The sequence below is a fragment of the Pseudophryne corroboree genome, chromosome 6 (assembly GCF_028390025.1).
Source record: "Pseudophryne corroboree isolate aPseCor3 chromosome 6, aPseCor3.hap2, whole genome shotgun sequence".
NCBI lineage: Eukaryota > Metazoa > Chordata > Amphibia > Anura > Myobatrachidae > Pseudophryne > Pseudophryne corroboree.
The window spans coordinates 523427039-523454393 of record NC_086449.1 but is presented as its reverse complement, the minus strand read 5'-3'; the positions used below and the strand labels follow the sequence as shown (position 1 = coordinate 523454393).

General features: G+C 44.5%; 1 protein-coding gene across 2 annotated transcripts in view; it reads right to left on the bottom strand.

Moving 5' to 3' along the window:
* The window catches only part of GRIP1 (glutamate receptor interacting protein 1), an 871453-nt gene extending 844595 nt beyond the window's left edge, over nt 1-26858 (bottom strand). For both annotated transcript variants that reach the window (XM_063927530.1, XM_063927526.1), the window contains exon 1: nt 26473-26858. Coding sequence is in view for 1 of the 2 variants with exons in the window: in XM_063927526.1 (XP_063783596.1) it covers nt 26473-26527 (55 nt within the window). In the remaining variant the exon portion in view is untranslated. The remainder of the gene's footprint in view (nt 1-26472) is intronic.
* Between the last annotated feature and the right edge of the window lie 497 nt (nt 26859-27355).

The window sequence follows — 27355 nt, the reverse complement described above, 5'->3', positions numbered from 1 at the left end:
GTAGGAGGGGTACCTTGATTATCACCTGCTGGTAATACAGCTTGTGAACAGCTTCCAATACTGCCTCCCTGTCGGAGGGAGACGTTGGTAGAGCAGACTTCAGGAACCGGCGAGGGGGAGACGTCTCGAATTCCAATTTGTACCCCTGTGATACTACCTGCAGGATCCAGGGGTCCACTTGCGAGTGAGCCCACTGCGCGCTGAAATTCTTGAGACGGCCCCCCACCGTGCCCGAGTCTGCTTGCAGAGCCCCAGCGTCATGCTGAGGACTTGGCAGAAGCGGGGGAGGGCTTCTGCTCCTGGGAAGAGGCTGCATGGTGCAGTCTTTTTCCCCTTCCTCTGGGGGGCAGGAACGAGCGGCCTTTTTCCCTCTTGCCCTTTATAGGGACGAAAGGACTGGGTTTGAAAAGACGGTGTCTTTTTCTGCTGAGAGGTGACCTGGGGTAAAAAGGTGGATTTTCCAGCCGTTGCTGTGGCCACCAGGTCCGATAGACCGACCCCCAAATAACTCCTCCCCTTTATACGGCAATACTTCCATATGTCGTTTGGAATCCGCATCACCTGACCACTGTCGCGTCCATAACGTTCTTCTGGCAGAAATGGACATCGCACTTACTCTAGATGCCAGGGTGCAAATATCCCTCTGTGCATCTCGCATATATAGTAATGCATCCTTTAAATGCTCTATAGTTAATAATATACTGTCCCTATCCAGGGTATCAATATTTTCAGTCAGGGAATCCGACCAAGCCACTCCAGCGCTGCACATCCAGGCTGAGGCGATCGCTGGTCGCAGTATAACACCGGTATGTGTGTATATACCTTTTAAGATATTTTCCAGCCTCCTATCAGCTGGTTCCTTGAGAGCGGCCGTATCAGGAGACGGTAACGCCACTTGTTTTGATAAGCGTGTGAGCGCCTTATCCACCCTAGGGGGTGTTTCCCAACGTGCCCTAACCTCTGGCGGGAAAGGGTATAGTGCCAATAATTTATTAGAAATCAGCAGTTTTTTACCGGGGGAAACCCACGCTTTATCACACACCTCATTTAATTCATCTGACTCAGGAAAAACCACTGGTAGTTTTTTCACACCCCACATAATACCCTTTTTTGTGGTACTTGTAGTGTCAGAAATGTTCAATGCCTCCTTCATTGCCGTGATCATGTAACGTGTGGCCCTACTGGACATTACGTTTGTCTCGTCACCGTCGACACTGGATTCAGTATCCGTGTCAGGGTCTGTGTCGACCATCTGAGGTAACGGGCGTTTTAGCGCCCCTGACGGTGTCTGAGACGCCTGAACAGGCACTAATTGATTTGTCGGCTGTCTCATGTCGTCAACAGTTTTTTGCAAAGTGCTGACATTGTCACGTAATTCTTTAATTACTACCATCCAGTCAGGTGTCGACTCCCTAGGGGGTGACATCACTAACACAGGCAATTGCTCTGCGTCCACATCATTTTCCTCCTCATACATGTCGACACAATCGTACCGACACCCAGAACACACACAGGGAATGCTCTGATAGAGGACAGGACCCCACTAGCCCTTTGGGGAGACAGAGGGAGAGTTTGCCAGCACACACCAGAGCGCTATATATATATACAGGGATAACCTTATATAAGTGTTACTCCCTGTTATAGCTGCTGTATTTTTATATTAGCTGCCAATAGTGCCCCCCTCTCTGTTTTACCCTGTTTCTGTAGTGCAGGACTGCAGGGGAGAGTCAGGGAGCCGTCCTTCCAGCGGAGCTGTGAAAGAAAATGGCGCTTGTGTGCTGAGGAGAAAGGCTCCGCCCCCTTCACGGCGGCCTTTTCTCACGCTTTTTTCAGGAAACTGGCAGGGGATAAATGCATCCATATAGCCCAGGAGCTATATGTGATGCATTTTTTTTAGCCATATAAGGTTTTTATAACGTTTTTATTGCGTCTCAGGGCGCTCCCCCCCAGCGCCCTGCACCCTCAGTGACCGGAGTGTGAAGTGTGCTGAGAGCAATGGTGCACAGCTGCAGTGCTGTGCGCTACCTTATTTGAAGACAGGAACGTCTTCTGCCGCCGCTTTCTCCGGACCTCTTCGCTCTTCTGGCTCTGTAAGTGGGCCGGCGGCGCGGCTCCGGGACCCATCCAGGCTGAACCTGTGATCGTCCCTCTGGAGCTAATGTCCAGTAGCCAAGAAGCCCAATCCACTCTGCAGTCAGGTGAGTTCGCTTCTTCTCCCCTTAGTCCCACGATGCAGTGAGCCTGTTGCCAGCAGGACTCACTGAAAATAAAAAACCTATTTAAACTTTTACTTCTAAGCAGCTCAGGAGAGCCACCTAGCTTGCACCCTTCTCGTTCGGGCACAAAAATCTAACTGAGGCTTGGAGGAGGGTCATAGGGGGAGGAGCCAGTGCACACCAGCTAGTCTAAAGCTTTTACTTTTTGTGCCCAGTCTCCTGCGGAGCCGCTATTCCCCATGGTCCTTACGGAGTTCCCAGCATCCACTAGGACGTCAGAGAAATATATATATATATATGTATAGCCAATCTTAGAGGCATACATTGCTGCCCAGGGCCCCCCCCCCCCCACGCCCTGCACCCAACAGTGTGCACTGTGTGTGTTCTGTGAGGGAGCAATGGCGCGCAGCGTTACCGCCGCGCGTTACCTCAGTGAAGCTCTGAAGTCTTCTGCCGCCTTTGAAGTCTTCTGTCTTCCTATACTCACCCGGCTTCTATCTTCCGGCTTTGCGAGGAGGACAGCGGCGCGGCTCCGGGACGAACCGCTAGGGGAGACCTGCGTTCTGACTCCCTCTGGAGCTAATGGTGTCCAGTAGCCTAAGAAGCAGAGCCTATCACTTAAGTAGGTCTGCTTCTCTCTCCTCAGTCCCACGGTGCAGGGAGCCTGTTGCCAGCAGGTATCCCTGAAAACAAAAAACCTAACAAAATACTTTCTCTTTCAGGAAGCTCAGGAGAGCTCCCTGTAGTGCACCTAGTCTCCTCTGGGCACAGTCTTAAACTGAGGTCTGGAGGAGGGGCATAGAGGGAGGAGCCAGTGCACACCCATACCTAAAGTTCTTTTTTAGTGCCCATGTCTCCTGCGGAGCCAGTCTATTCCCCATGGTCCTTACGGAGTCCCCAGCATCCTCTAGGACGTAAGAGAAAATGTGTATAAAAACTACTGTATAAACATATGCGCTATGCTTTGTGCGCAAAGCGTCACCTCAAAAATGTGCCCTTCAAAATTAAAATGTGCTCTCCTCAATGATCAGCACCCTGCCCTAAGAAAATCCTAGAGTGAACACTATGTCCCATATCATTTTCATCCTTTCCATGTAAGTTCTGGACAGATCAAATAGGAAAAATCCTGACACCTCTAGATTTTTGGTTAGTGGAATTGACCACAAATTGCCACTTTTGGCAAATGGCCTGTTAGCAGCCATTACGGACCCAATGGTCGCCCTCCCTTACAAGTTCCTCCGGTCTAGCTCTCCCACCAATTAGAAGATCCATTTCTCACAGTCTATTGCTTTGAATCTTTCCACCCCTCCCCATATAGTGGATACCCTCAGAAGATAATTTACCTTAAGTTAGCAAATACTGAAAGTGACAAAGCTGTATTGCTAATAATTTGAGACCACTGTGATTTTTACATCTATGTGCGACTCCGTGTGATGCTGTATGAAAAGGTTTGGATACGAACAGCCACAGCTTTCCTCACGCTAAGGTCTGCTGTGCTTAATAGAGGTGTAAAAATAATTACTATGTGGTTCAAAGTGGCAGCCTATTGGCTCTAATACACACCCGTCCCGTCTTTTCCCAGTATGGAATAATCCCGCAATCCCACCTGGATTTTCATCTGTGATGGCCCTTCCTTGGGTTTCGGCGGGCATCACAAGGGTTCACCATATTGTAGGGGATTTTACCCCCATTACCTTTACGCAGCCAAACCAGACACTAATAGGAGCAATTCGCGCAATAGGCGGAATTAACCGAATATCGCCCCTGCGATTTCCCATCACTTTAGATGGGAGATCGGGGGGGCGATAATTTAATTCAGTCCATTGTGTCTACAAGTGGGTTGCAAAAATAATTTCCTTCTATTTCAACAAAAGGAACTGAATAGGTTATGGGTTATATCTCTGTTTGAGCTTCTGGTGAACATAATGTAAACATGGCATCAGGCCTGACACTTGCAGAAAAAGGACAGTTAAAGTTTCTTCAGATACATTTCTCAAGTCAACATTTTAAGATATTTCTGTTGATTCCTTTAGATTTCACTTAAAAATGAGTACCCCAAAATCTTAATAAGGCTTTAGCTATTTTATTTGCTTCTCCACTTCATACCTGTGGGAAGCAGCATTTTCATTGGTGAAAGGAACAAAATCAAGGAATCGGTCAAAACTTTGTGATGTTGAAAGTGTGAGCTTTTCCACAACCCAGCCTCATATTGAAAACCTATGCAAACTGCACCAGTACTATATCTCATATTCATGACACTGTCTTGAAACATTTACTCATGTACTGTATGTCTAACATATTTTACTAATATAATAAGGTTATTTTACATTTATTTTCATAATTTTAAAATAGTGGGTCACAAATGTATATGTAACTCTTCAGTGTATCACGGCTGCAAAAAGTGTGCGAACCACCGGTCTATAGAATGTTTGTGGTCTCTTTCATTGCTAAAGTTCTCAATAGTAAAAGTTGTGGGCTGTGCGGAATCAGCCCCAACACGTTTACACTAACCCAAGGACTTATATATTATAAAAACTACAGCGTACAAAAAGAAAGTTGCAGAATACTTTATAGATAGCAACTAGTGGTTGAAAGTGGAAACAAACAAAACCCACGGGTGACAAAAAATTATTCTAACATAAAAACACGTATATCTCAGTTGAACACATTTGCAAATATGTTAAGCAATTGTCTACTAAGAGGTTCCAGATACTAAATATATTTTAAAACAGAAAGCAAAAAACAAAAACACCAAAAAAAAAAAAAAAAAAAAAATACAACTTACCAGAAAGTACTCCAGAACCTCCAGAAGGCTCTTGAATCTATTTCAATCTCTATTCGGGTTGAGATCGGGTGACCGTCAGTCAGCATACCGATGTCGGGATCCCGTCTGCCAGAATGCCGGCAGGGGGGAGAGTGCGACTAAGCCCCTTGCGTGCTAGCTGCACTCGCCACAATGCGGGCTCGCCACAGGTTCTATTCCCACTCTATGGGTGTCGTGGACACCCACAAGGGGGAATAGCCTTGGGCCCCCTGCCGGTATTCTGGCGGTCGGGATCCCAGCGCTGGTATGCTAACCGTCGGGATCCTGACTACATCCCGTCTATTCTTGCCAGATTGTGAGGACTCCACACATACGAGCTGTTTAAAGAATATTGTAAAAATTTCTATGTTGAAGAAACTGAAAACAAGCAATTATGTGGAATATGAGATTTCACTAGCAGTTTGGACAATTTAGGGCATAAATTACATATCTGCAAGTGATAGCATTATAAACTTTACATTACATTAATTTACAGTAACTATATATAAAGAGCTAGAAATTAACAATGCAGGGGGACGAATAATTTAAAAAAAAAAGTGTAGTGAGGACTTGTGAAACTGATAAGAAGTAGGAAATGCCAAAAGGATTGGCCAAAGTAAATTCTGCATGCCAAAGTCAGTGGAGTCACAGAAAAGAGGAGTAAGAGAACAGTTCAAGAACATGAGCCTTTATTTTAGATAATACCCTATGAGATGAATGTAGTTCCATACATATACACATACATATACACATACACAGGCTGGTCAAGCTAGGCTAAGTAATAAACTTTAAACTCAGGGTTTCTAAGGTCTCCAGCCTGTAACAATCTGTGCAATATGCAAAGACAAATTCTAGGTCATTTTTCGACCCTGATAAATTAAAGTGCTATGTTGTGTGAAATTGAAGAGGTGGGGGGTCGTCAGAACACATTAGGAAGCTGCTGACAGTAACCTCATCCAAACAAACCAAGAAATGTAGTGGTGAGCCCAATTTTCATGTTTTATATTGTACCCTCTAATTATACACACGTGTCATAGTTTAAAAAGTTCTACACTCTTTCAAACGTTTATTAAATCCCCTCACTTAGCATTATGAGTACAAAAGTACAGGAGGGAAAAAAAGTATTCTTCAAAAGGAAAAAAGTATTAGAACTCGAGAACATGGACTGAAACTGGAGGGAGACAGGTTCAGGGGAAATTTAAGGGGTAAATATTTCACAAAAAGGGTAGTGCGTAAGTGGAATAGCCTCCCATTAGAGGTGGTAGAGGCTAAGACAGTAGAGCAATTTAAACATGCTTGGGATAGGCATATGAATATCCTTACAGAGAACTAAGGTTCAATAATGGTTGAAATTACCTAAAGGATCAAAAAGGAGTAGACTAGATGGGCCAAGTGGTTCTTATCTGCCGTCAAATGTTTCTAATAGAAATCCATCAGAACTGTTGTGTCTGATCTCTCTTTATGGATAAAGCCATTCTGCCCTGGAGGTGTACAGCAGAGGTCTTGGCTGTGTATGAGCTCCAGCACACAGCCAAATAGAGCAAAGATACTGTTACCAAACAGGGAGAGGATTTTGTGAAACTCAACAAAATTAGGAAAAAAACCTTCTGATATCAATGGTATATAGTATGACCCCATAAACCTCATGTGCTATACTCAACACACACCAAAAAAAAAAAAAAAAAAAAACACATTAGCTTTACCAAAATGTATAAGGTTATAAATACGGAGGGAGATGCGGAGTCTCCTCAGAACGACTTAGGTAAACTAGAAGCATGGGCAGCAAAATGGAGAATGAGCTTCAATTCAGACAAGTAAAGGTAATGCACTTTTGTAGCAAGAACAAAAATAACACCTACATACTAAATGGGGTACAATTAGGGGATTCTGTACTGGAAAAAGACTTAGGTGTTCACATAGATCGCAAACTAAGCAGCAGTACCCAAAGTAGGATTGCAGCAAAGAAGGCTAACAAGGTATTGACATGTATAAAGCGGGGAATTGACGCAAGGGATGAGAGTGTTATATTCCCATTACATAAATCCCTAGTGAGGCCACATCTTGAATACTGTGCACAATTTTGGCCACCATACTACAAAAAGGATATCCTGGAACGAGAAAAGGTTCAGAGGCGAGCGACCAAACTAATTAAGGGGATGGAGATGCTGGAATACGAGGAAAGGCTTGCAAGCCTAGGCATGTTCACACTGGAAAAGAGGTAACTAAGAGGGGACATGATCAACATTTACAAATATATAAGGGGACAATACAGAGAGCTTGCAGGGAATCTATTTTTGGTAAGATCAACACAGAGGACACGTGGACACTCGCTTAGGCTAGAGGAGAGGAGATTTCGCACACAGATATGTAAAGGTTTCTTCACAGTAAGGACAATACGTGTTTGGAATTCCCTGCCTGAGAGAGTAGCAATGGCGGACTCGGTCAACACCTTTAAGAATGGGCTAGATAAGTACCTAATGGATAAGGATATAAAGGGTTATGGTGCATAGTCAAGCACTATAGATATAAAAAAAAAAAAAAAAAAAAATATGAATAAACACAACGGACGACATTAGCAACAGACAAAATTAGTAATAAAAATAATACAGCGTAGGAGACCACAAATAGGTTGAACTCGATGGACAAATTGTCTTTTTTCAACATCAGAAACTATGTTACTATGTTACTTTAATACAACAATATTAGAGAGCAAAATTGTCAGCAGAAGAGATTTGGGATGGATGGTCGACAGTCCCTTATCAAAAGAAGGTCTGTAAAGAGCTTCTATCAGTGTACTTCCCCAGATTAGTATGCACATATTCAGACCTTAAACTAAATCAAACACAAATTATTGTTCATGTTCCTTCAGGTACACCATTACATCCAATAATTTATACCCCTTTCACACAGAAAATGAAATTACCGGGTGAAGCAGTTTCCCCTGTAGTTTCATGAAAAACACTTGTCCTTTTTCTGTGTGAAAGGGTCAACCCGGGTAGAAATTCCCGGTACTTCGACCAAGGAATTTACCACGGTTGGAGACCCGAGAATTTCGACCCAGGTTGATACTTTCACACAGACGAAATTCCCTGTTTTGATCCAGGTAATTGCAGGGCTTTTTGTCTGAAAAGGGTGTAAGTGGCACTCTAGGTTCCACACGCCCTACCCCTATCTTGAAGAACATCCTGGCACTTAAACCTTTAGCATACAAAATCTCCACTCCGAGTTAATTAAAGGCCCTATCTTCTTTATGGCAAACTACCTCGCTGCTTGGAAATCTGAAATCCCGGAGTTGCCCAACATTGTAGATATGTTGCAGTACACTGCGAAAATTGTACCAGCCCTAAAGTCGATCGGCTTACAGGAAATACATATCCAGGTACTCAATAGGATGTACATCTTATCCTCACAAAGAAAGCACTTTGTTCCAAATGAAACTCTTGCCTTAAGTGCAAGGCGCCTATGGCCAACCTTACCCACAATTTATGGTCCTGTAGGAAAATTAGAAAATTTTGGTGTAAACTCTTTGATTTCTTTTACACAGCATTCCATATCTGATTTCCAAGATCCGCAAGAGTCTTACTCTTTGCAGATTTTTTCTCATGGGTGGAAGAACCCACTATTACGCATTTGATTCCTGTTCTGTCTGTAATGGTTATAGGTGCTAAGCAACTTATCTTCCGACATTGGATAGCCCCCATGGCTCCCTCATTAGGTGAATGGAAAGTTGCCTTACCGGTCTTTCTCATGAGCGCCATATGGCTACTTTCCGTATTGAAAAAGGGGACTATATATACATATTATATATATATATATATATATGCCCTATTACTTCACATACAGGAGTTTTCAAAGATCTGGAAGGCCTTTGAAAACAAAACATGGTATCGATTGCGACAGCTTAACCTAAAGGCACTGTATGTTGGCACCGAACACATTCTTGGCATTTATTGACATGAACTTCATTTAAATGTAATAGTTTGTGTAAGCTTTAGACGTATTTTTCTTTCTTAAGGGCCCTACACACCGGCCGATGTGTACGGCCGATATGAACAATCTCGTTCAGTAATGAACGAGAAATTGTTTATATCTTTCAGTGTGTAGGGCAGGCACCAATGATGAATGATGCGCGGCCCCGCGGTCGTTCATCATTGGTGCCGGCTCGTTTATATCTGCAAGCCAATATGGACAATATCATCTATATTAGCATGCAGGGCTATGGGGCCAGGTGACGCCAGAGAGTGAAGAAACTTCACTCCCCCCATCATCCCCCAACCACCCCTCCCCCGCCACCGGGTCGTCTGTCAGCCGTACCGCCGTTGGGCACCTCGGCCAGTGTGTAGGGCCCATTACTTTCTATTTTCCCTTTCTTTGTCCCACATTTTTTGCATCTCCTTTATTATGTATACGGTTCTGTGTTACACCTTGTACTTGGGGTTTCTTTTCGCTATGAAAGCCATATTTAGTCGTACAGCAGATGGTGTCACATGGGAAGGTGTCAGTTATAGCCAAACCATTCCCGATTCTATACATTTTTTTTTTTAATATTACCTGCATTAAAAAAAATACAGCTTAGTTTTATTGCAAACGTTTTATTTCGGAACTGTAATACAATTTGGACACCTACTGTATTCTCTTATTTTACAATTCTGTAATTGCTTTATTCTATTGGTTTTAAGATGTTCAATAAACAGACTTTATTAAGAAAAAACACAAAAAAAAACAAAAACACAAATTATTGTAAATTATTGTATTTGGTACTAGATTCTAGAAAGCAACTTGAATTTAATCACTTTTTCAAATAATTCCTACAGCACAAATGTTAGACTTGCTTCCAAAAGAGGAATGCACATAGTTACATGACTTACTAAAGTACAAACCTAAAAAAACAAACAAATGTGATATGCTTATTTTTCTTTTGGTACACACTATAATGATGTTGGTCACACTTGAAAAGATTTTAACAAATGAACCAAACTGCAAGACATGCAATGTCCCATTTAATTATCCTATTTCCTCTAGTGCATCTTCATGAAGATAACATGCCAGTATTACATTATAGAGAGATCCTGACCAATTAGTGTACTCTTTTCTTCTTTAGCATTTATTCTGCAGTTCTGCAATATACCAGTTTATATGTGACCGTACAGCTGCATACCAGCATTAAAGTTCATTTCTCCTCTGGGATCCAATAACTTGTTTCATAGACAGATTTATACTGCTGATCGTTTTCTTTTATCATTGGTGAAATTGGTAAGGGATACAGAAATATCTACCACTTTGAAATTTGACCAGATGGATTGTGTGCATAATACACTCGGTAATACTGGATGTTTAAATGATGTAAATCTTACAAGTTTGTATGCAGCTATATTTATCTGGCTGATATGCAGTATTATGCAAATAACAGACATCTCATTGGTGCTATAATTGTTTCAGGCTTCCATGCAGTATGAAAAATAAAAATATAATTTTAATTCTTCCTACCTCAGATTATGAATTCCAAAAGGAGTCCTGTAAGATGTACACTAAAAGTTATTGCTACAATTTATTAAAAAGACATTGCTATGCCAAGGAGTCTGTAAAACACCATACCTGACAGACCAGCCAGAGAGAATGAAGGAACACACTTTGCGCTGGGGACAATGGGATAAAAAATATAGCGGGGAAAGGGCGGACGGAATGGGACCTGAGGAGGCTGCAAGAAAAAATGTCAGCCCCGACAATTGTTTGGGCGTCTAAAAAGTCCTGTTTATACACAACTGAATCAGTCCTTTCAGGCCATTTGACAGAAATATTTAGTTTTTCTAGAGAAGGCATTGACAAGGAGATACGATCTTTAGGAAGAGAGCGAAGAACAGCGTAAACATATAAATAAGCAAACATAAAAATAAACTGCATTTGCTATTTAAAGAAAGAAAAAAAAACACTTATGTAGGAAAACTAGTTTAAGAAAAGTATACATATTTGATACTGCCATAATAAATGTCAGTATCGCAATAAAAAAATAAAATGTTTTCCACTGTATAAAAATTGTTCCATTTGTGGAAACTACATGCAGTTCATGCAAGTGGTTAAATAAACTGGGTTGTTTTTGCACGCAATGTGCAATTGCTTGGATGCAACAATTTTAAATGTTTAAGAGTATGGTTTATGCTAAGTAATGTGCACAATGTAAACTCAGTGATGCATATGAATATTTGCAATCATGGGAAATGGTAGAAGGATTAAGAAAACTAAGACTTAATTAACAGGTGTGTTCGGGTTAAAGCGGAGGAGATTATTCATTTGGATAACATTAAAACTCACTTAAGTAATGCCGATTCACATGATTGCAGTGCACTCCATACAGTTTTACCAATCTCTGTCTTGCCAGTGCAACAAAGAATGGACGAGTTCCCCCTGAGTTGTTGGAAAATTAAGGGGTCTATTTATGAAGCCTTGGATGGCGATAAAGTACCAGCCAATCAGCTCCTGTCATTTTTCAAACACAGCCTATGACATGGCAGATAGGAGCCGACTGGTTGGTACTTTATCTCCATCAACTTTATCTCCATCCTCGGCTTAGTAAATAGACCCCCTAGGTTCGGTATGTAACCAGAGTATCTCATAGTAGAACAGATGCAGTGGCTCTGAACTAAGGGCAAGTGTCAAGACATTTTGTTCTAGACTTTTTTTTTTTTTTTTTTTTTTTTTTTAAGACAAATGACCAGTAAATAGGCAGCTGAAGTAAGGAAACAGGAAAACGTCAGCCATTTTAAGTGACCTTGGACTTCTATTCCAGAAGCTACTGCTCCATATGCCTGGACTTGTAGGAGGACAAATTGTGAGATTACATCTGTACACAACTCCCTTTTATCTCCAATTACATGGTTTGGGGAAGGGATTTATTTAGCATTTCTGTCAAAGAAATGTGTTATCAATGACTCCTCCTTCTATATAAAAGAGGAGGGATACCGCAGAGAAAAATCTCTTGTGGTCACTCTATTTTTGTTTGCTACTGCAACCCCAAAGCCTGCTAATGGGACATCAGTGACTCAGACTGCATCATTTATCAAGCACCATAAAACTGTTAGGTGACGACATTTTGGGGGATCATTCATTTTAATTTACTGTGCTCGGATTAGTAAAATTATTTATACATGCGTATTGATTCTGAGACATGTTACAGTCAACAGGATAATCTCTAATAATAATACGGTTCTGGATCAGACTGACTATTTGTGGACTTTAAATATATAGGTAACTTTCATACTATGGATTATCTTGATGGACAGTGTTTCTAATAAATTACTTGTGGGTTATAAATTCTGTTTAAATATGTTGTACAGATCTACTTTACAGTTTCACGTTATTATTTATTTCAGATTGTATTTATTTACTTTTGATCAGATAAAATTTAACATTTTTAGATTTTTTAATATTCAAAACCCCAGATGAATCAGAGAAGGCAAAAATGTGTATAGAAGAAGGATATCCACTTTGTGGGGAATTCAATTGTGCCCGTTACGTTTTTGATCAACAGACTTTTACCGCAATCTTTGCCCTATGGTCATTATCAGGCAATTCGACTGTAACCAATTTTTTTCACATGAAAATTGATGCATTTTGATGTGAAAACACATGGATCTAGGATAAATTCCCAGATTTGTGTTTTGCCAGCTGTGATGAGGAAAACGGGTCAGTAATCAGGGATTTTTTTTTCTTCTGCCTCTGGCCAGAAGAAAAAAAAACATACCAGATAGTGCCAGCTTTCAGGGCTAATTGGATAGCAGCCTGGGGATCAATTAAATGCTATAATTTACAGCAGCTAATTGAATTCCCCCTTTATCTCTTACATCTTTTACTCAACACATATACCTGTGCATGTTAACAGTGGTCTTTTAGACCAATAAGTTAAGTCCTAAGGAATAAATAAGGCATAATAAATACTTATCAAACTGATAAAAAATAGACAATTTGCCAAGGAAGGTATAAGGAGCAATCTGTCCTCATGAAATTCAATTGGTACATCACCTATGAGTCACTATATAGAATATTTAATTAGAAAGCAAATTTACATTGACTACTTTTATATTATAACCTGTAAGGAAACCGTACTACTGCTCAGAAAAAATAAGAATTTACTTACCGATAATTCTATTTCTCGGAGTCCGTAGTGGATGCTGGGGTTCCTGAAAGGACCATGGGGAATAGCGGCTCCGCAGGAGACAGGGCACAAAAAGTAAAGCTTTAGGATCAGGTGGTGTGCACTGGCTCCTCCCCCTATGACCCTCCTCCAAGCCAGTTAGGTACTGTGCCCGGACGAGCGTACACAATAAGGGAGGAATTATGAATCCCGGGTAAGACTCATACCAGCCACACCAATCACACCGTACAACTTGTGATCTAAACCCAGTTAACAGTATGATAACAGCGGAGCCTCTGAAAAGATGGCTCACAACAATAATAACCCGATTTTTGTAACTATGTACAAGTATTGCAGATAATCCGCACTTGGGATGGGCGCCCAGCATCCACTACGGACTCCGAGAAATAGAATTATCGGTAAGTAAATTCTTATTTTCTCTATCGTCCTAGTGGATGCTGGGGTTCCTGAAAGGACCATGGGGATTATACCAAAGCTCCCAAACGGGCGGGAGAGTGCGGATGACTCTGCAGCACCGAATGAGAGAACTCCAGGTCCTCTTTTGCCAGGATATCAAATTTGTAGAATTTTACAAACGTGTTCTCCCCTGACCACGTAGCTGCTCGGCAGAGTTGTAATGCCGAGACCTCTCGGGCAGCCGCCCAAGATGAGCCCACCTTCCTTGTGGAATGGGCCTTAACCGATTTAGACTGTGGCAGGCCTGCCTCAGAATGTGCAAGTTGAATTGTGTTACAAATCCAACGAGCAATCGCCTGCTTAGAAGCAGGCGCACCCAACTTGTTGGGTGCATACAGTATAAACAGCGAGTCAGATTTTCTGACTCCAGCTGTCCTGGAACATATTTTCAGGGCCCTGACAACTCCTAGCAACTTGGAGTCCTCCAAGTCCCTAGTAGGTGCAAGGCACCACAATAAGCTGGTTCAGGTGAAACACTGACACCACCTTAGGGAGAGAACTGGGGACGAGTCCGCAGCTCTGCCCTGTCCGAATGGACAAACAGATATGGGCTTTTTTGAGAAAAAAACACCAATTTGACACTCGCCTGGTCCAGGCCAGGGCCAAGAGCATGGTCACTTTTTATGTGAGATGCTTCAAATCCACATATTTGACTGGTTTTAAACCAATGTGATTTGAGGAATCCCAGAACTACGTTGAGATCCCACAGTGCCACTGGAGGCACAAAAAAGGGGTTTGTATATGCAATACTCCCTTGACAAACTTCTGGACTTCAGGAACTGAAGCCAATTCTTTCTGGAAGAAAATTTACAGGGCCGAATTTGAACCTTAATGGACCCCAATTTGAGGCCCATAGACACTCCTGTTTGCAGGAAATGCAGGAAACGACCGAGTTGAAATTTCTTTGTGGGGCCTTCCTGGCCTCACACCACGCAACATATTTTCGCCACACGTGGTGATAATGTTGTGCGGTCACCTCCTTTCTGGCTTTGACCAGGGTAGGAATGACCTCTTCCGGAATGCCTTTTTTCCCTTAGGATCCGGCTTTCCATCGCCATGCCGACAAACGCAGCCGCGGTAAGTCTTGGAACAGACATGGTACTTGCTGAAGCAAGTCCCTTCTTAGCGGCAGAGGCCATAAGACCTCTGTAAGCATCTCTTGAAGTTCCGGGTACCAAGTCCTTCTTGGCCAATCCGGAGCCATGAGTATAGTTCTTACTCCTCTACGTCTTATAATTCTCAGCACCTTAGGTATGAGAAGCAGAGGAGGGAACACATACACCGACTGGTACACCCACGGTGTTACCAGAACGTCCACATCTATTGCCTGAGGGTCTCTTGACCTGGCGCAATACCTGTCCCGTTTTTTGTTCAGACGGGACGCCATCATGTCCACCTTTGGTATTTCCCAACGGTTTACAATCATGTGGAAAAAACTTCTCAATGAAGTTTCCACTCTCCCGGGTGGAGGTCGTGCTGAGGAAGTCTGCTTCCCAGTTTCCATTCCCGGGATGAAAAACTGCTGACAGTGTTATCACATGATTTTCCGCCCAGCGAAAAGTCCTTGCAGTTTCTGCCATTGCCCTCCTGCTTCTTGTGTCGCCCTGTCTGTTTACGTGGGCGACTGCCGTGATGTTTTTCCCACTGGATCAATACCGGCTGACCTTGAAGCAGAGGTCTTGCTAAGCTTAGAGCATTATAAATTTACCCTTAGCTCCAGTATATTTATGTGGAGAAAAGTCTCCATACTTGATCACACTCCCTGGAAATTTTTTCCTTGTGTGACTGCTCCCCAGCCTCTCAGGCTGGGCTCCGTGGTTACCAGCATCCAATCCTGAATGCCGAATCTGCTGCTCTCTAGAAGATGAGCACTCTATAACCACCACAGGAGAGACACCCTTGTCCTTGGATATTGGGTTATCCGCTGATGCATCTGAAAATGCGATCCGGACCATTTGTCCAGCAGATCCCACTGAAAAGTTCTTACGTGAAATCTGCCGAATGGAATTGCTTCGTAGGAAGCCACCATTTTTACCAGGACCCTTGTGCAATGATGCACTGTTTTTAGGAGGTTCCTGACTTGCTCGGATAACTCCCTGGCTTTCTCTTCCGGGAGAAACACCTTTTTCTGGACTGTGTCCAGAATCATCCCTAGGCACAGCAGACGTGTCGTCGGGATCAGCTGCGATTTTGGAATATTTAGAATCCACCCGTGCTGATTGTAGCAGTATCCGAGATAGTGCTACTCCGACCTCCAACTGTTCCCTGGACTATGCCCCTATCAGGAGATCGTCCAAGTAAGGGATAATTAAGACGCCTTTTCTTCGAAGAAGAATCATCAATTCGGCCATTACCTTGGTAAAGACCCCAGGGTGCCGTGGACAATCCAAACGGCAGCGTCTGAAACTGATAGTGACAGTTCTGCACCACGAACCTGAGGTACCCTTAGTGAGAAGGGCAAATTTGGGACATAGAGGTAAGCATCCCTGATGTCCCGGGACACTATATAGTCCCCTTATTCCTGGTTCGTTATCACTGCTCTGAGTGACTTCATCTTAATTTGAACCTTTGTAAGTGTTCAAAAACAAATTTTTAGAATAAGTCTCACCTAGCCTTCTGGCTTCAGTACCACAATATAGTGTGGAATAATACCCCTTTTCTGTAGTAGGAGGGGTAATTTAATTATCACCTGCTGGGAATACAGCTTGTGAATTTTTTCCCATACTACCTCCTTGTCGGAGGGAGACTTGGTAAAGCAGACTTCAGGAGCCTGCGAACGGGAAACGTCTCGACATTCCCATCTGTACCCCCGGGATACTACTTGTAGGATCCAGGGGTCCTGTACGGTCTCAGCGCCATGCTGAGAACTTGTCAGACGCGGTGGAACGCTTCTGTTCCTGGGAATGGGCTGCCTGCTGCAGTCTTCTTCCCTTTCCTCTATCCCTGGGCAGATATGATCTTATAGGGACGAGAGGACTGAGGCTGAAAAGACGGTGTCTTTTTCTGCAGAGATGTGACTTAGGGTAAAAAACGGTGGATTTTCCAGCAGTTGCCGTGACCACCAGGTCCGATGGACCGACCCCAAACAAGTCCTCTTCCTGTATACGGCCATACTGTGCCGTTTGGAATCTGCATCACCTGACCACTGTCGTGTCCATAACATCTTCTGGCAGTTATGGACATCGCGTTTATTCATGATGCCAGAGTGCAAATATCCCTCTGTGCATCTCGCATATATAGAAATGCTCTATAGTCAATAAAATACTGTCCCTGTCAAGGGTATCAATATTTTTAGTCAGGGAATCCGACCAAGCCACCCTAGCTCTGCACATCCAGGCTGAGGCGATCGCTGGCCGCAGTATAACACCAGTATGTGTGTATATACTTTTTATTCTATTTTCCAGCCTTGTCAGCTGGTCCTTGAGGACGGCCCTATCTATAGACGGTACCGCCACTTGTTTTGATAAGCGTGTGAGCGCCTTATCCACCTTAAAGGGTGTTTCCCAACGCGCCCTAACTTCTGGCGGGAAAGGGTATACCGCCCATAATTTTCTATCGGGGGGAACCCACGCATCATCACACACTTTATTTAATTTATCTGATTCAGGAAAAACTATGGTAGTTTTTTCACATCCCACATAATACCCTCTTTTGTGGTACTTGTAGTATCAGAAATACGTAACACCTCCTTCATTGCCTTTAACGTGTGGCCCTAATAAGGAATACGTTTGTTTATTCACCGTCGACACTGGATTCAGTGTCCCTGTCTGTGTCTGTGTCGACCGACTAAAGTAAACGGGCGTTTTAAAACCCTTGACGGTGTTTTTGAGACGTCTGGACCGTACTAATTGTTTGTCGGCCGTCTCATGTCGTCAACCGACCTTGCAGCGTGTTGACATTATCACGTAATTTCCTAAATAAGCCATCCATTCCGGTGTCGACTCCCTAGAGAGTGACATCACCATTACAGGCAATTGCTCCGCCTCCTCACCAACATCGTCCTCCTACCTGTCGACACACACGTACCGACACACAGCACACACACAGGGAATGCTCTGATAGAGGACAGGACCCACTAGCCCTTTGGAGAGACAGAGGGAGAGTTTGCCAGCACACACCAAAAACGCTATAATTATATAGGGACAACCTTATATAAGTGTTTTCCCTTATAGCATCTTAATATATATATAAGCATATCGCCAAATTAGTGCCCCCCCTCTCTGTTTTAACCCTGTTTCTGTAGTGCAGTGCAGGGGAGAGCCTGGGAGCCTTCCCTCCAGCCTTTCTGTGAGGGAAAATGGCGCTGTGTGCTGAGGAGATAGGCCCCGCCCCTTTTTCGGCGGCCTCGTCTCCCGCTCTTAACGGATTCTGGCAGGGGTTAAATATCTCCATATAGCCTCCGGAGGCTATATGTGAGGTATTTTTAGCCAAAATAGGTATTCATTTGCCTCCCAGGGCGCCCCCCTCCCAGCGCCCTGCACCCTCAGTGACTGCCGTGTGAAGTGTGCTGAGAGGAAAATGGCGCACAGCTGCAGTGCTGTGCGCTACCTTTAGAAGACTGAGGAGTCTTCTGCCGCCGATTCTGGACCTCTTCTTACTTCAGCATCTGCAAGGGGGCCGGCGGCAAGGCTCCGGTGACCATCCAGGCTGTACCTGTGATCGTCCCTCTGGAGCTGATGTCCAGTAGCCAAGAAGCCAATCCATCCTGCACGCAGGTGAGTTCACTTCTTCTCCCCTAAGTCCCTCGTTGCAGTGATCCTGTTGCCAGCAGGACTCACTGTAAAATAAAAAACCTAAGCTAAACTTTCCTAAGCAGCTCTTTAGGAGAGCCACCTAGATTGCACCCTTCTCGGCCGGGCACAAAAATCTAACTGGCTTGGAGGAGGGTCATAGGGGGAGGAGCCAGTGCACACCACCTGATCCTAAAGCTTTACTTTTTGTGCCCTGTCTCCTGCGGAGCCGCTATTCCCCATGGTCCTTTCAGGAACCCCAGCATCCACTAGGACGATAGAGAAAATAGGAATTTAATACCTACCAGTAATTCCTTTTCTCCTAGTCGGTAGTGGATACTGGGGTCCTGTACTTTAGTACCATGGGGTATAGATCGGGTCCACTGGAGCCAGGCACTTTAAAAACTTTTAGTGTGTGCATGTGTGTGCTGGCTCCTCCTATCAGACTCAGTCTAGGAAACTGTGCCCGAGGAGACAATTTGAGAGAAGAACGAAACAACAGTAGTGAGGCAATAAGCCAACACACAACCATAAACGAAAGGAGGGCACTAACCAGAACAGAGGATAGCAACACCAAACTAACCAGGATAGCACAGCTATCCCAACAACAGAAGAGGACTGCAACATTGGTCCAACCAAAACACACAGATAAGCAGGAACGAAGCACTGAGGCCGGCACCCAGTATCCACTATGGACTAGGAGAAAAGAAATTACCGGTAGGTATTAAATTCCTATTTTCTCTTACGTCCTAGTGGATACTGGGGTCTTGTACTTTAGTACCATGGGGAAGTCCGAAAACTCCCAAACGGGCGGGAGAGTGCAGAGACCCCTGCAAAATTGCCTGACCAAACTGAAGGTCATCCTTGGCCAAGGTATCGAACCTATAGAATTTAACAAACGTGTTCGAACCAGACCAAGTTGCAGCTTGGCACAATTGTAGGGCTGAGACACCCCAGGCAGCCGCCCATGAGGACCCCACCGACTTCGTCGAATGGGCCTGAATAGACGTCAGCCAGGGCAGAGCCGCTGAAGTATAGGCCTGTTGAATGATCAACCTGAGCCAACAAGCAACAGATTGGTCGGCCAGCTTCTAAGCAATCTTGGAGGCATCATAAAGGACAAATAGCGAGTCAGATTTCCGATGATGTGCCGTCCTGTTGACATAAATCTTCAGAGCCCTGACCACATCCAAGGACTCAGGGCCCACAGAAGCGTCAGACAACACTGGAACCACAATAGGCTGGTTCACATAAAAGGCAGACACCACTTTAGGCAAAAACTGAGGACGGGTCCGAAGTTCCGCTCTGTCTTCATGAAAAATCAAGTAAGGACTTTTACAGGATAAGGCCCCTAATTCAGAGACACGTCTGGCAGAAGCCAATGCCAATAACATCACAGTCTTCCAGGTGAGAAATTTCAACTCCACACTATTTAAGGGTTCAAACCAATCCGATTGGAGAAAGGACAGAACCCCATTGAGATCCCACAGGGCCGTGGGAGGAACAAAGGGTGGTTGCATATGAAGAACTCCCTTCAGCAAAGTACGTACTTCTGGAAACAGGGCAAGTTGTTTCTGGAAGAAAATAGAGAGCGCCGAAATCTGGACTTTAATGGAGCCTAGATGTAGGCCCATATCCACTCCCGCTTGTAGGAAAAGCAGAAAACTACCAAGTTTAAACTCCACAGGAGTAACCTGTCTACTTTCACACCAGGAAACATACTTTTTCCAGATACGATGATAGTGTTTTGACATAACCATCTTCCTGGCCTGGACCATAATGGAAATAACCTGAGAGGGTAGAATCTCCCTCTCAACTTCCAAGCCATCAAACGTAGCCGCTGTAAGTCCGGATAGACTAACAGACCTTGTTGAAGAAGATCTTCTCGGAGCGGTATAGGCCAGGGATCCTCCAGAGCCATGGTTAGGAGGTCCGAGTACCACGCCTGTCAAGGCCAATCCGGGGCAATTAGAACTGTCTGAACGCTTTCCCTTCTTAGTCTTTTGAGAACCCTTGGGATTAGCAGTAGCGGAGGGAACAGGTACACAAATTGGTACATCCACAGTGTCGTCAGCGCGTCCACTGCTACAGCCTGCGGATCCCTAGTGCTGGAACAGTAACAGCATAGCTTCTTGTTGAGTCGAGAAGCCATCAGATCTATCTGTGGACAGCCCCACTGGTGAATTAACTGTTGAAACACCTTGGGATGTAGGCCCCATTCCCCAGGATGGAGGTCGTGCCTGCTGAGGAAGTCCGCTTCCCAGTTGTCCACTTCCAGAATGAATATGGTGTAGATGGCCCTTGCGTTCGCCTCTGCCCAGAGGAGGATTTTCGATACCTCTCGCATCACTGCTCTGCTTCTTGTTCCTCCTTGTCGGTTGATGTACGCCACTGCCGTGGCGTTGTCCGACTGAACCTGGATCGCCTGATCCTTCAGGAGATGAAAAGCCTGCAGAAAAGCATTGTAAACTGCCCTGAGTTCCAGGATGTTTATTGGTAAGGCAGATTCCTGTTGTGACCAAATCCCCTGGAACTGGACCCCTTGGGTCACAGCCCCCCAACCCCGGAGGCTGGCATCCGTTGTCAGTAAAATCCACGGGTGGATAGTGAAACTCCTGCCCTCCACCAGGTGAGGAACCTGTATCCACCATAAGAGAGAAATCTGGGCTTGCGGGGATAACGTCACTTCCTGATGCATGTGAAGGTGAGACCCTGACCTTTTGTCCAGCAGATCCCGCTGAAATGGTCGGGCATGAAATCTGCCGTATTGGTTTGCCTCGTAAGCAGCCACCATCTTGCCCAGTAATCAGATGCAAAGATGTATGGATACACTGAGAGGACTGAGAACCGAGCAAACCATAGCCTGGATAGTCAAGGCTTTGTACCTCGGGAGAAACACCTTTTGAGACACAGTATCCAGTATCATTCCCAGGAACTGAAGATGTTGGGTCGGTTCCAGGTGATCCACCCATGATCCGTCAGTAGTCGAGTCGTCAGATCGATGCTGTCCAGCAGACGCTCCCTGGACACAGCCTTTATTAGGAGATCGTCCAAGTAGGGGACTATGTTCACTCCCATCATGCGCAGCAGCAGCATCTCCGCCATGACCTTGGTGAAAACCCTCGGAGCTGTGGATAATCCAAAGGGTAAGGTCTGAAATTGGAAATGGTCGTTCAATATGGCGAATCTGAGGTAAGCCTGATGAGGGTGCCACATGGGAATGTGTAGGTAAGCATTCTTGACATCCAGAGATATCATGAACTCCCCCTTCCTCCAGCGCGGTCACCACCGCCCGCAGGGATTCCATCCTGAATTTGAATACCCGCAGATACGGGTTTAGAGACTTCAAGTTCTAGATGGGGCGCACCGAACCGTCTGGTTTGGGTACAACAAAAAGAATGGAGTAAAAACCCTGGTTGCATAACTGAGGAGGTACAGGCACCACCACCCCTGTCCACGAAAGCTTTTGAATAGCCTTTTGCAAGCTAACTCTTGCTGCGGGTAAAGTTGGTAAGCCCGACTTGAAAAACCTGTGAGGAGGGAGTGTCTGGAATTCAAGCCGGTATCCTTGGGAAATGAGGTCCATCACCCAAGGATCCCGGCATGACTCTGCCCACACGTGGGCGAAGTGTTGAAGGCGAGCACCTACCGGAAAGGTGCATCTCCGCTGGAGCCATCCGTCACGCAGAAGGCTTAGCGGCAGGAGATCAGGTGGTCTGCTCCAGGGAGACGGTAGGTGCAGGTTACGAACCATTAACCCTCAGGAGGTTGGTTCGGTCCCCCCTCTAAATCCCACATAGCAGGTAGTCTGGTTGCCAACCAGAACTACCTGAAAGTAATAAACTTAAAAAAAAAAAATGTCTGGAGCTCCAGAGAAGTGCACCCGGCTCCTGTTTCTAAACCGAGTCTGATAGGAGGGGCATAGAGGGGAGGAGCCAGCACACACAAAGTTTTTAAAATGCTAGGCTCCAGTGGACCCGATCTATACCCCATGGTACTAAAGTACAAGACCCCAGTATCCACTAGGACATAAGAGAAATAAAGTCATAACTGTATTTCCCCAAAACAATTATAGATCATTTTATTATTCATGATCACAAATTGAGACATATAAAACAGGAAAAGTAGTCAGATTTCGTTTATTTTGCCTGCTACTTGAATATGCAACAAGTCTCTAGTTAAATTGCAGAACTAGGGGAACAGTGGGTGAGGTTTCTACTATAAATGTACTTTGCTGGTACAAGTTCGGGTTTTTTCTGGTCAGTTTTCTGATTCTATTTTGTGGATTGCAGTAGCAGGCTATAGCCTATTGGGGTCATTACGTATAGTAAGCGGTAAATGCAGAGCTGTCTACCCAGTAAAACCTCTTCACAGAGGACAATGAAGTCATATAATATTTATTACACAGATACTGAAAATTTACTATATTTGAATATCACAGTTAAAGCTATTTATTTTTAACCAGATTCACTTATAATTATTGTACAAAATACACAATATATACATTTACTTTCACTTTATTTTATTTGTCCGGATATACAACTTACAAAAAGTTGACGTATCACAAATTGTTATACCAATTAGAAATTTCCAATCACTGAGTTCAATAACTAGTTTCATTATAAATGCATTTTATTGCACCATCCTAAATTTGCTTATTCTAATTCACGTAATAATAGTAGCAGCTAAAAATAGTTAATATGTCACTGATGTTTCCAGTATTTAATTGATAGTTAAGGTATGGCACCTTTAAAACAGTAACTCATCCAGAACAAAAACATTTTGTCTAACATCCAGCTATCAGAAGATTAGGGACCCTATCCCATGACACCATGCAACTTTGGAGAACACAGCCCTACAAGAGTTTAAAGAAGGCAAGACTCAAACAGTGCTCTGTCCCAGGGGCTAGCGGCGCAGACACAGCTCTAGGTTATAGACTGACACGAAGGGGTAAATTTACTAAAGCTTCTAAAACAGAGAATTGATGATGCTGCCCTTAGTAACCAATCAGAAGTTGTCTATCATTTTTCTATTGCCTTTTAGAAAATGAAAGACAGCATCTGATTGGTTGCTATGGGCAACATCACAAATTCTCTGTTTTAGAAGCTTTAGTAACTTTACCCCTAATTTTGAACTTATCCCATTTCTTGCCTCTCACACAAGAAGCAATTGTGTACTCACTAACTGCAGGTTCCTGCCATGGAGTCCCACTGTCCTCATAGATGGGACCATGGTTATACAAAATTAGTAAATCTTTTAGACTACCAGTATTTTCTTAGCAAAATTTTAAAGTAGAAATAAAAAAAAATGAACATCATGTGTATAATCCAAAACTAGGAGGTCTGAGGTATTGTTGTTATGAGTTATATCCCTCCAAAGTTCTACTACCCAAAATAGCCAGTCACTCTCCTTGCAAAGTTGTACAGCAAAACTATTTAATCATGCGATGTAGCCTAGTAGTACACAAAACTCCAGGTAATTATTACTTTGTTTTCAGCAAAACATCCAGGATGAAGCAAGATATATCAAACAGCTACACCCAAATGCTCAGTAAAATGAGGGGAGTGATTTTACCACTACCATTTTATGGAAACTTATATCAAATGAACCAACACTATTTACACACCCGAAAAAACTTTACTAATGTCCCAAACATGGACATTGGAAATATGTATAAAATCATACTATAAAATAAGGTTTTATATAAACATTGAGATAGCAATTGGAAGTTTATGTTCGCATTATACATTGTTTAGAATGGTTTTAAAACACTGAATATTGGATTTTCATTCTCAGTATTTTTTTATTTTTATTTATTTTTTTATCACCATCATACACAATTTATAGAGACATTTCTTTGGAACAAGACCACAGGTCGGATGTAATGAAGTCAGAGTTGGCAGGAGGTGCGGGTTCCTGGCCGAACTCGGACCACTTTTTTTAAAGCGGCAATCATTACAAGGCATGGTTGCCACTTTAAAAAGAGTCCAAGTTTGGCTGGGTACCCGCACCTCCGGCCACATCGGACTTCATTACATGCGGCCCCACAAGTTAAGATTCAAGATCAAATCAGATACATGGGGGTAAATTTACTAAGATGGGAGTTCTATTTAAGATGGGATGTTGCCCATAGCAACCACTCACATTCTGCTTCTCATTTATCTAGCACCTTCTAGAAGTAAATACCTGGAATCTAATTTGTTGCTATAGGCAACATCCCATCTTAAATAGAACTCCCATCTTAGTAAATTTACCCCATGGCATTTTAGACTCCTGAAACATTGCCTAGCTGTCTTAACATCACTAACGTGATTTATGCACGTTATTACGTCCAAGTTGGTATTGAATTGCAGAAATTATTTTGTTTTCAGCACTGTATGTACATTAGTATCAGTATGGCATAGAAAAAATTCCATTATCATCAAGTGTTTTCCCTAATTATGTATCTTTAAGAACAAATGTATGTCAAAAACAAGGGTTAAGTAAGGTCACTAAATATTTTTTTTTTTGGGTGGGGAGGCAGGGGAAAGCATTAAAAAAAAAATATTAGAAGCATTATAAATCTTAACATGAAACACACCTACAGTATATTAAAGGGAAAACACCACCACACAATTTGGGCAAGGCATACTTCAAATGCACCAAGACAGCATCAATGCACAACTATTCTAACTAGTCCATAAATCATTTACCTTACTTGTCAAGCAGACAGGCAAAGTGTGGGGGGGGGGGGGGGGGGGGGGGGCTTTTGAAAAGGCTGATGAGTGAGAAAGTTAACAAGTTATAAACAATTGACTGGTCAGTGTGGAAACATTAAAGATAAGGGCATGTTTACACTTTAAACAAAATGGTAGATAAAGTATTGACATAAATAAAAGAATAAATAAAAGCACACACACAATATAATGGAATAAACAGTAGTGGAAAGTTTTAACACAAGCTACACTTTGGTAGCATCATATAACCAGGTACAGGTAACATCACATAACCAGGTACACAGTGCAGGATTAATACAACACATGTGCACTGCAAGGAGCTCACAAAAGTGCTTTATGGATTTACCATTCATTCAACACGAGACAACAGGAAAGATCAACACTTGTGTTTCCAAGTTGTCACCTGCCCAGCCCGAACTATGTGCCATGCCGTCGCCTGCCCAGTCCAGACTCTGTGCCATGCAGTCACCTGCCCAGCAAGCACTCTGTGCCATGCCGTCACCTGCCCAGCCCAGACTCTGTACCATACCATCACCTGCCCAGCAAGCACTCTGTGAAATGCCGTCCCCTGCCCAGCAAGCACTGTGAAATGTCATCCCCTGCCCAGCAAGCACTATGAAATGCCGTCCCCTGCCCAGCAAGCACTCTGTGCCATGCCGGCACCGGCACAGCCCGGACTCTCTGCCATGCCGGCACCGGCACAGCCCGGACTCTCTGCCATGCCGGCACCGGCACAGCCCGGACTCTCTGCCATGCCGGCACCGGCACAGCCCGGACTCTCTGCCATGCCGGCACCGGCACAGCCCGGACTCTCTGCCATGCCGGCACCGGCACAGCCCGGACTCTCTGCCATGCCGGCACCGGCACAGCCCGGACACTCTGCCATGCCATCATCTGCACATCCCATACACTCTGCCACGCCGTCACCTGCACAGCCCGGCCTCTCTGCCATGCCGTCACCTGCACAGCACGCATTCTGTGCCATGCCGTCACCTGCCCAGCACGCACTCTGTACCATGCCGTCACCTGACCAGCATGCACTCTGTACCATGCTGCCACCTGCCCAGGTTGCGCTCTGTGCCATGCAGTCACCTGTCCAGGCTGCGCTCTGTGCCATGCTGTCACCTGCCCTGCATGCACTCTGTGCTTCCATGTTGTCACCTGTCCAGTCTGCAGTCAATGCCAGGAAAACTTGCTAACCCTCAGAGGATAACTCATTTGCAGCAGTCACGTAGAGCATGAACGAGTACTGCAAAAGGTGACATAGTGTACAGTCACCCACCTGTGCTCTCTCTATACATCAGTGCACTGATTGCTGAGGGTTGCATTAGTAACAACAGCCTTTCTATACAAGTTCCAGCCGAGGTCCCCGGTGCTGCCCTCCCCCAGCATGCACTCTCACCTCGCTCCTGCTCTGCTTGCAGGCAGACGGGGATATTCTTCTTCCAGCCAGGCATGTTCCACAATGTACAGCTCTCCTTCAGGGGTTGCGGCACCTTTGGCACATATCACTTCGGAGTGCTGGGGAGGGCGCTGGGAGACAGTCACCGGCAGCTAGTACTGCTGTAGCCCTGTGTGCCCGGCACTTGCTTGCTGCGCTCCGTGTCTCCGGGGAGAGGGCTAGGCGGCCGGCGTCAGGAGGGGCTGCAGCAGCGCACGGAAGGCACAGTGTAGTAGGAGGAACAAGTGCACGCCGGCGATAGAGGCACACGGAGAAGGGAGGGCGGCAGTGTCAGGGGGCGGGGGATACACTCCACTCAGCGCACAGAGCTGGAGGAGGAGGCGGCACTGGGAGAGTTCATTCCCCGCCGGGCATGCATTCTAGTAAGAGGAATGAGATGCTCATAAGCGCTGTCCAGCAGTGTCCCACTGTCCGTAATATATTAGTGCAGCGTTCCCTGTGCTTATGCTGGCAATGTACACACTGTACAATAGTGTGGCGTGTACACACTGTATATACTGTAGTAGTGCAGTGTTCCCTGTGTGCCGTCTGCATATGCACACAGTATATATTAGTGCAACGTTGCCTGTGCTTTTACACTGTATATACTATAGAGGTGCAACGTTACATGGCCCTCATTCCGAGTTGATCGCTCGCTGCCGATTTTCGCAGCGCAGAGATCAGGTGAAAAAACGGCATTTATGCGCATGGTACACAGCGCGCAGGCCCATGGCCCTCATTCCGAGTTGTTCGCTCGCTAGCTGCTTTTAGCAGCAGTGCAAACGCTAAGCCGCCGCCCTCTGGGAGTGTGTCTTAGCTTAGCAGAAGTGCAAACGAAAGGTTC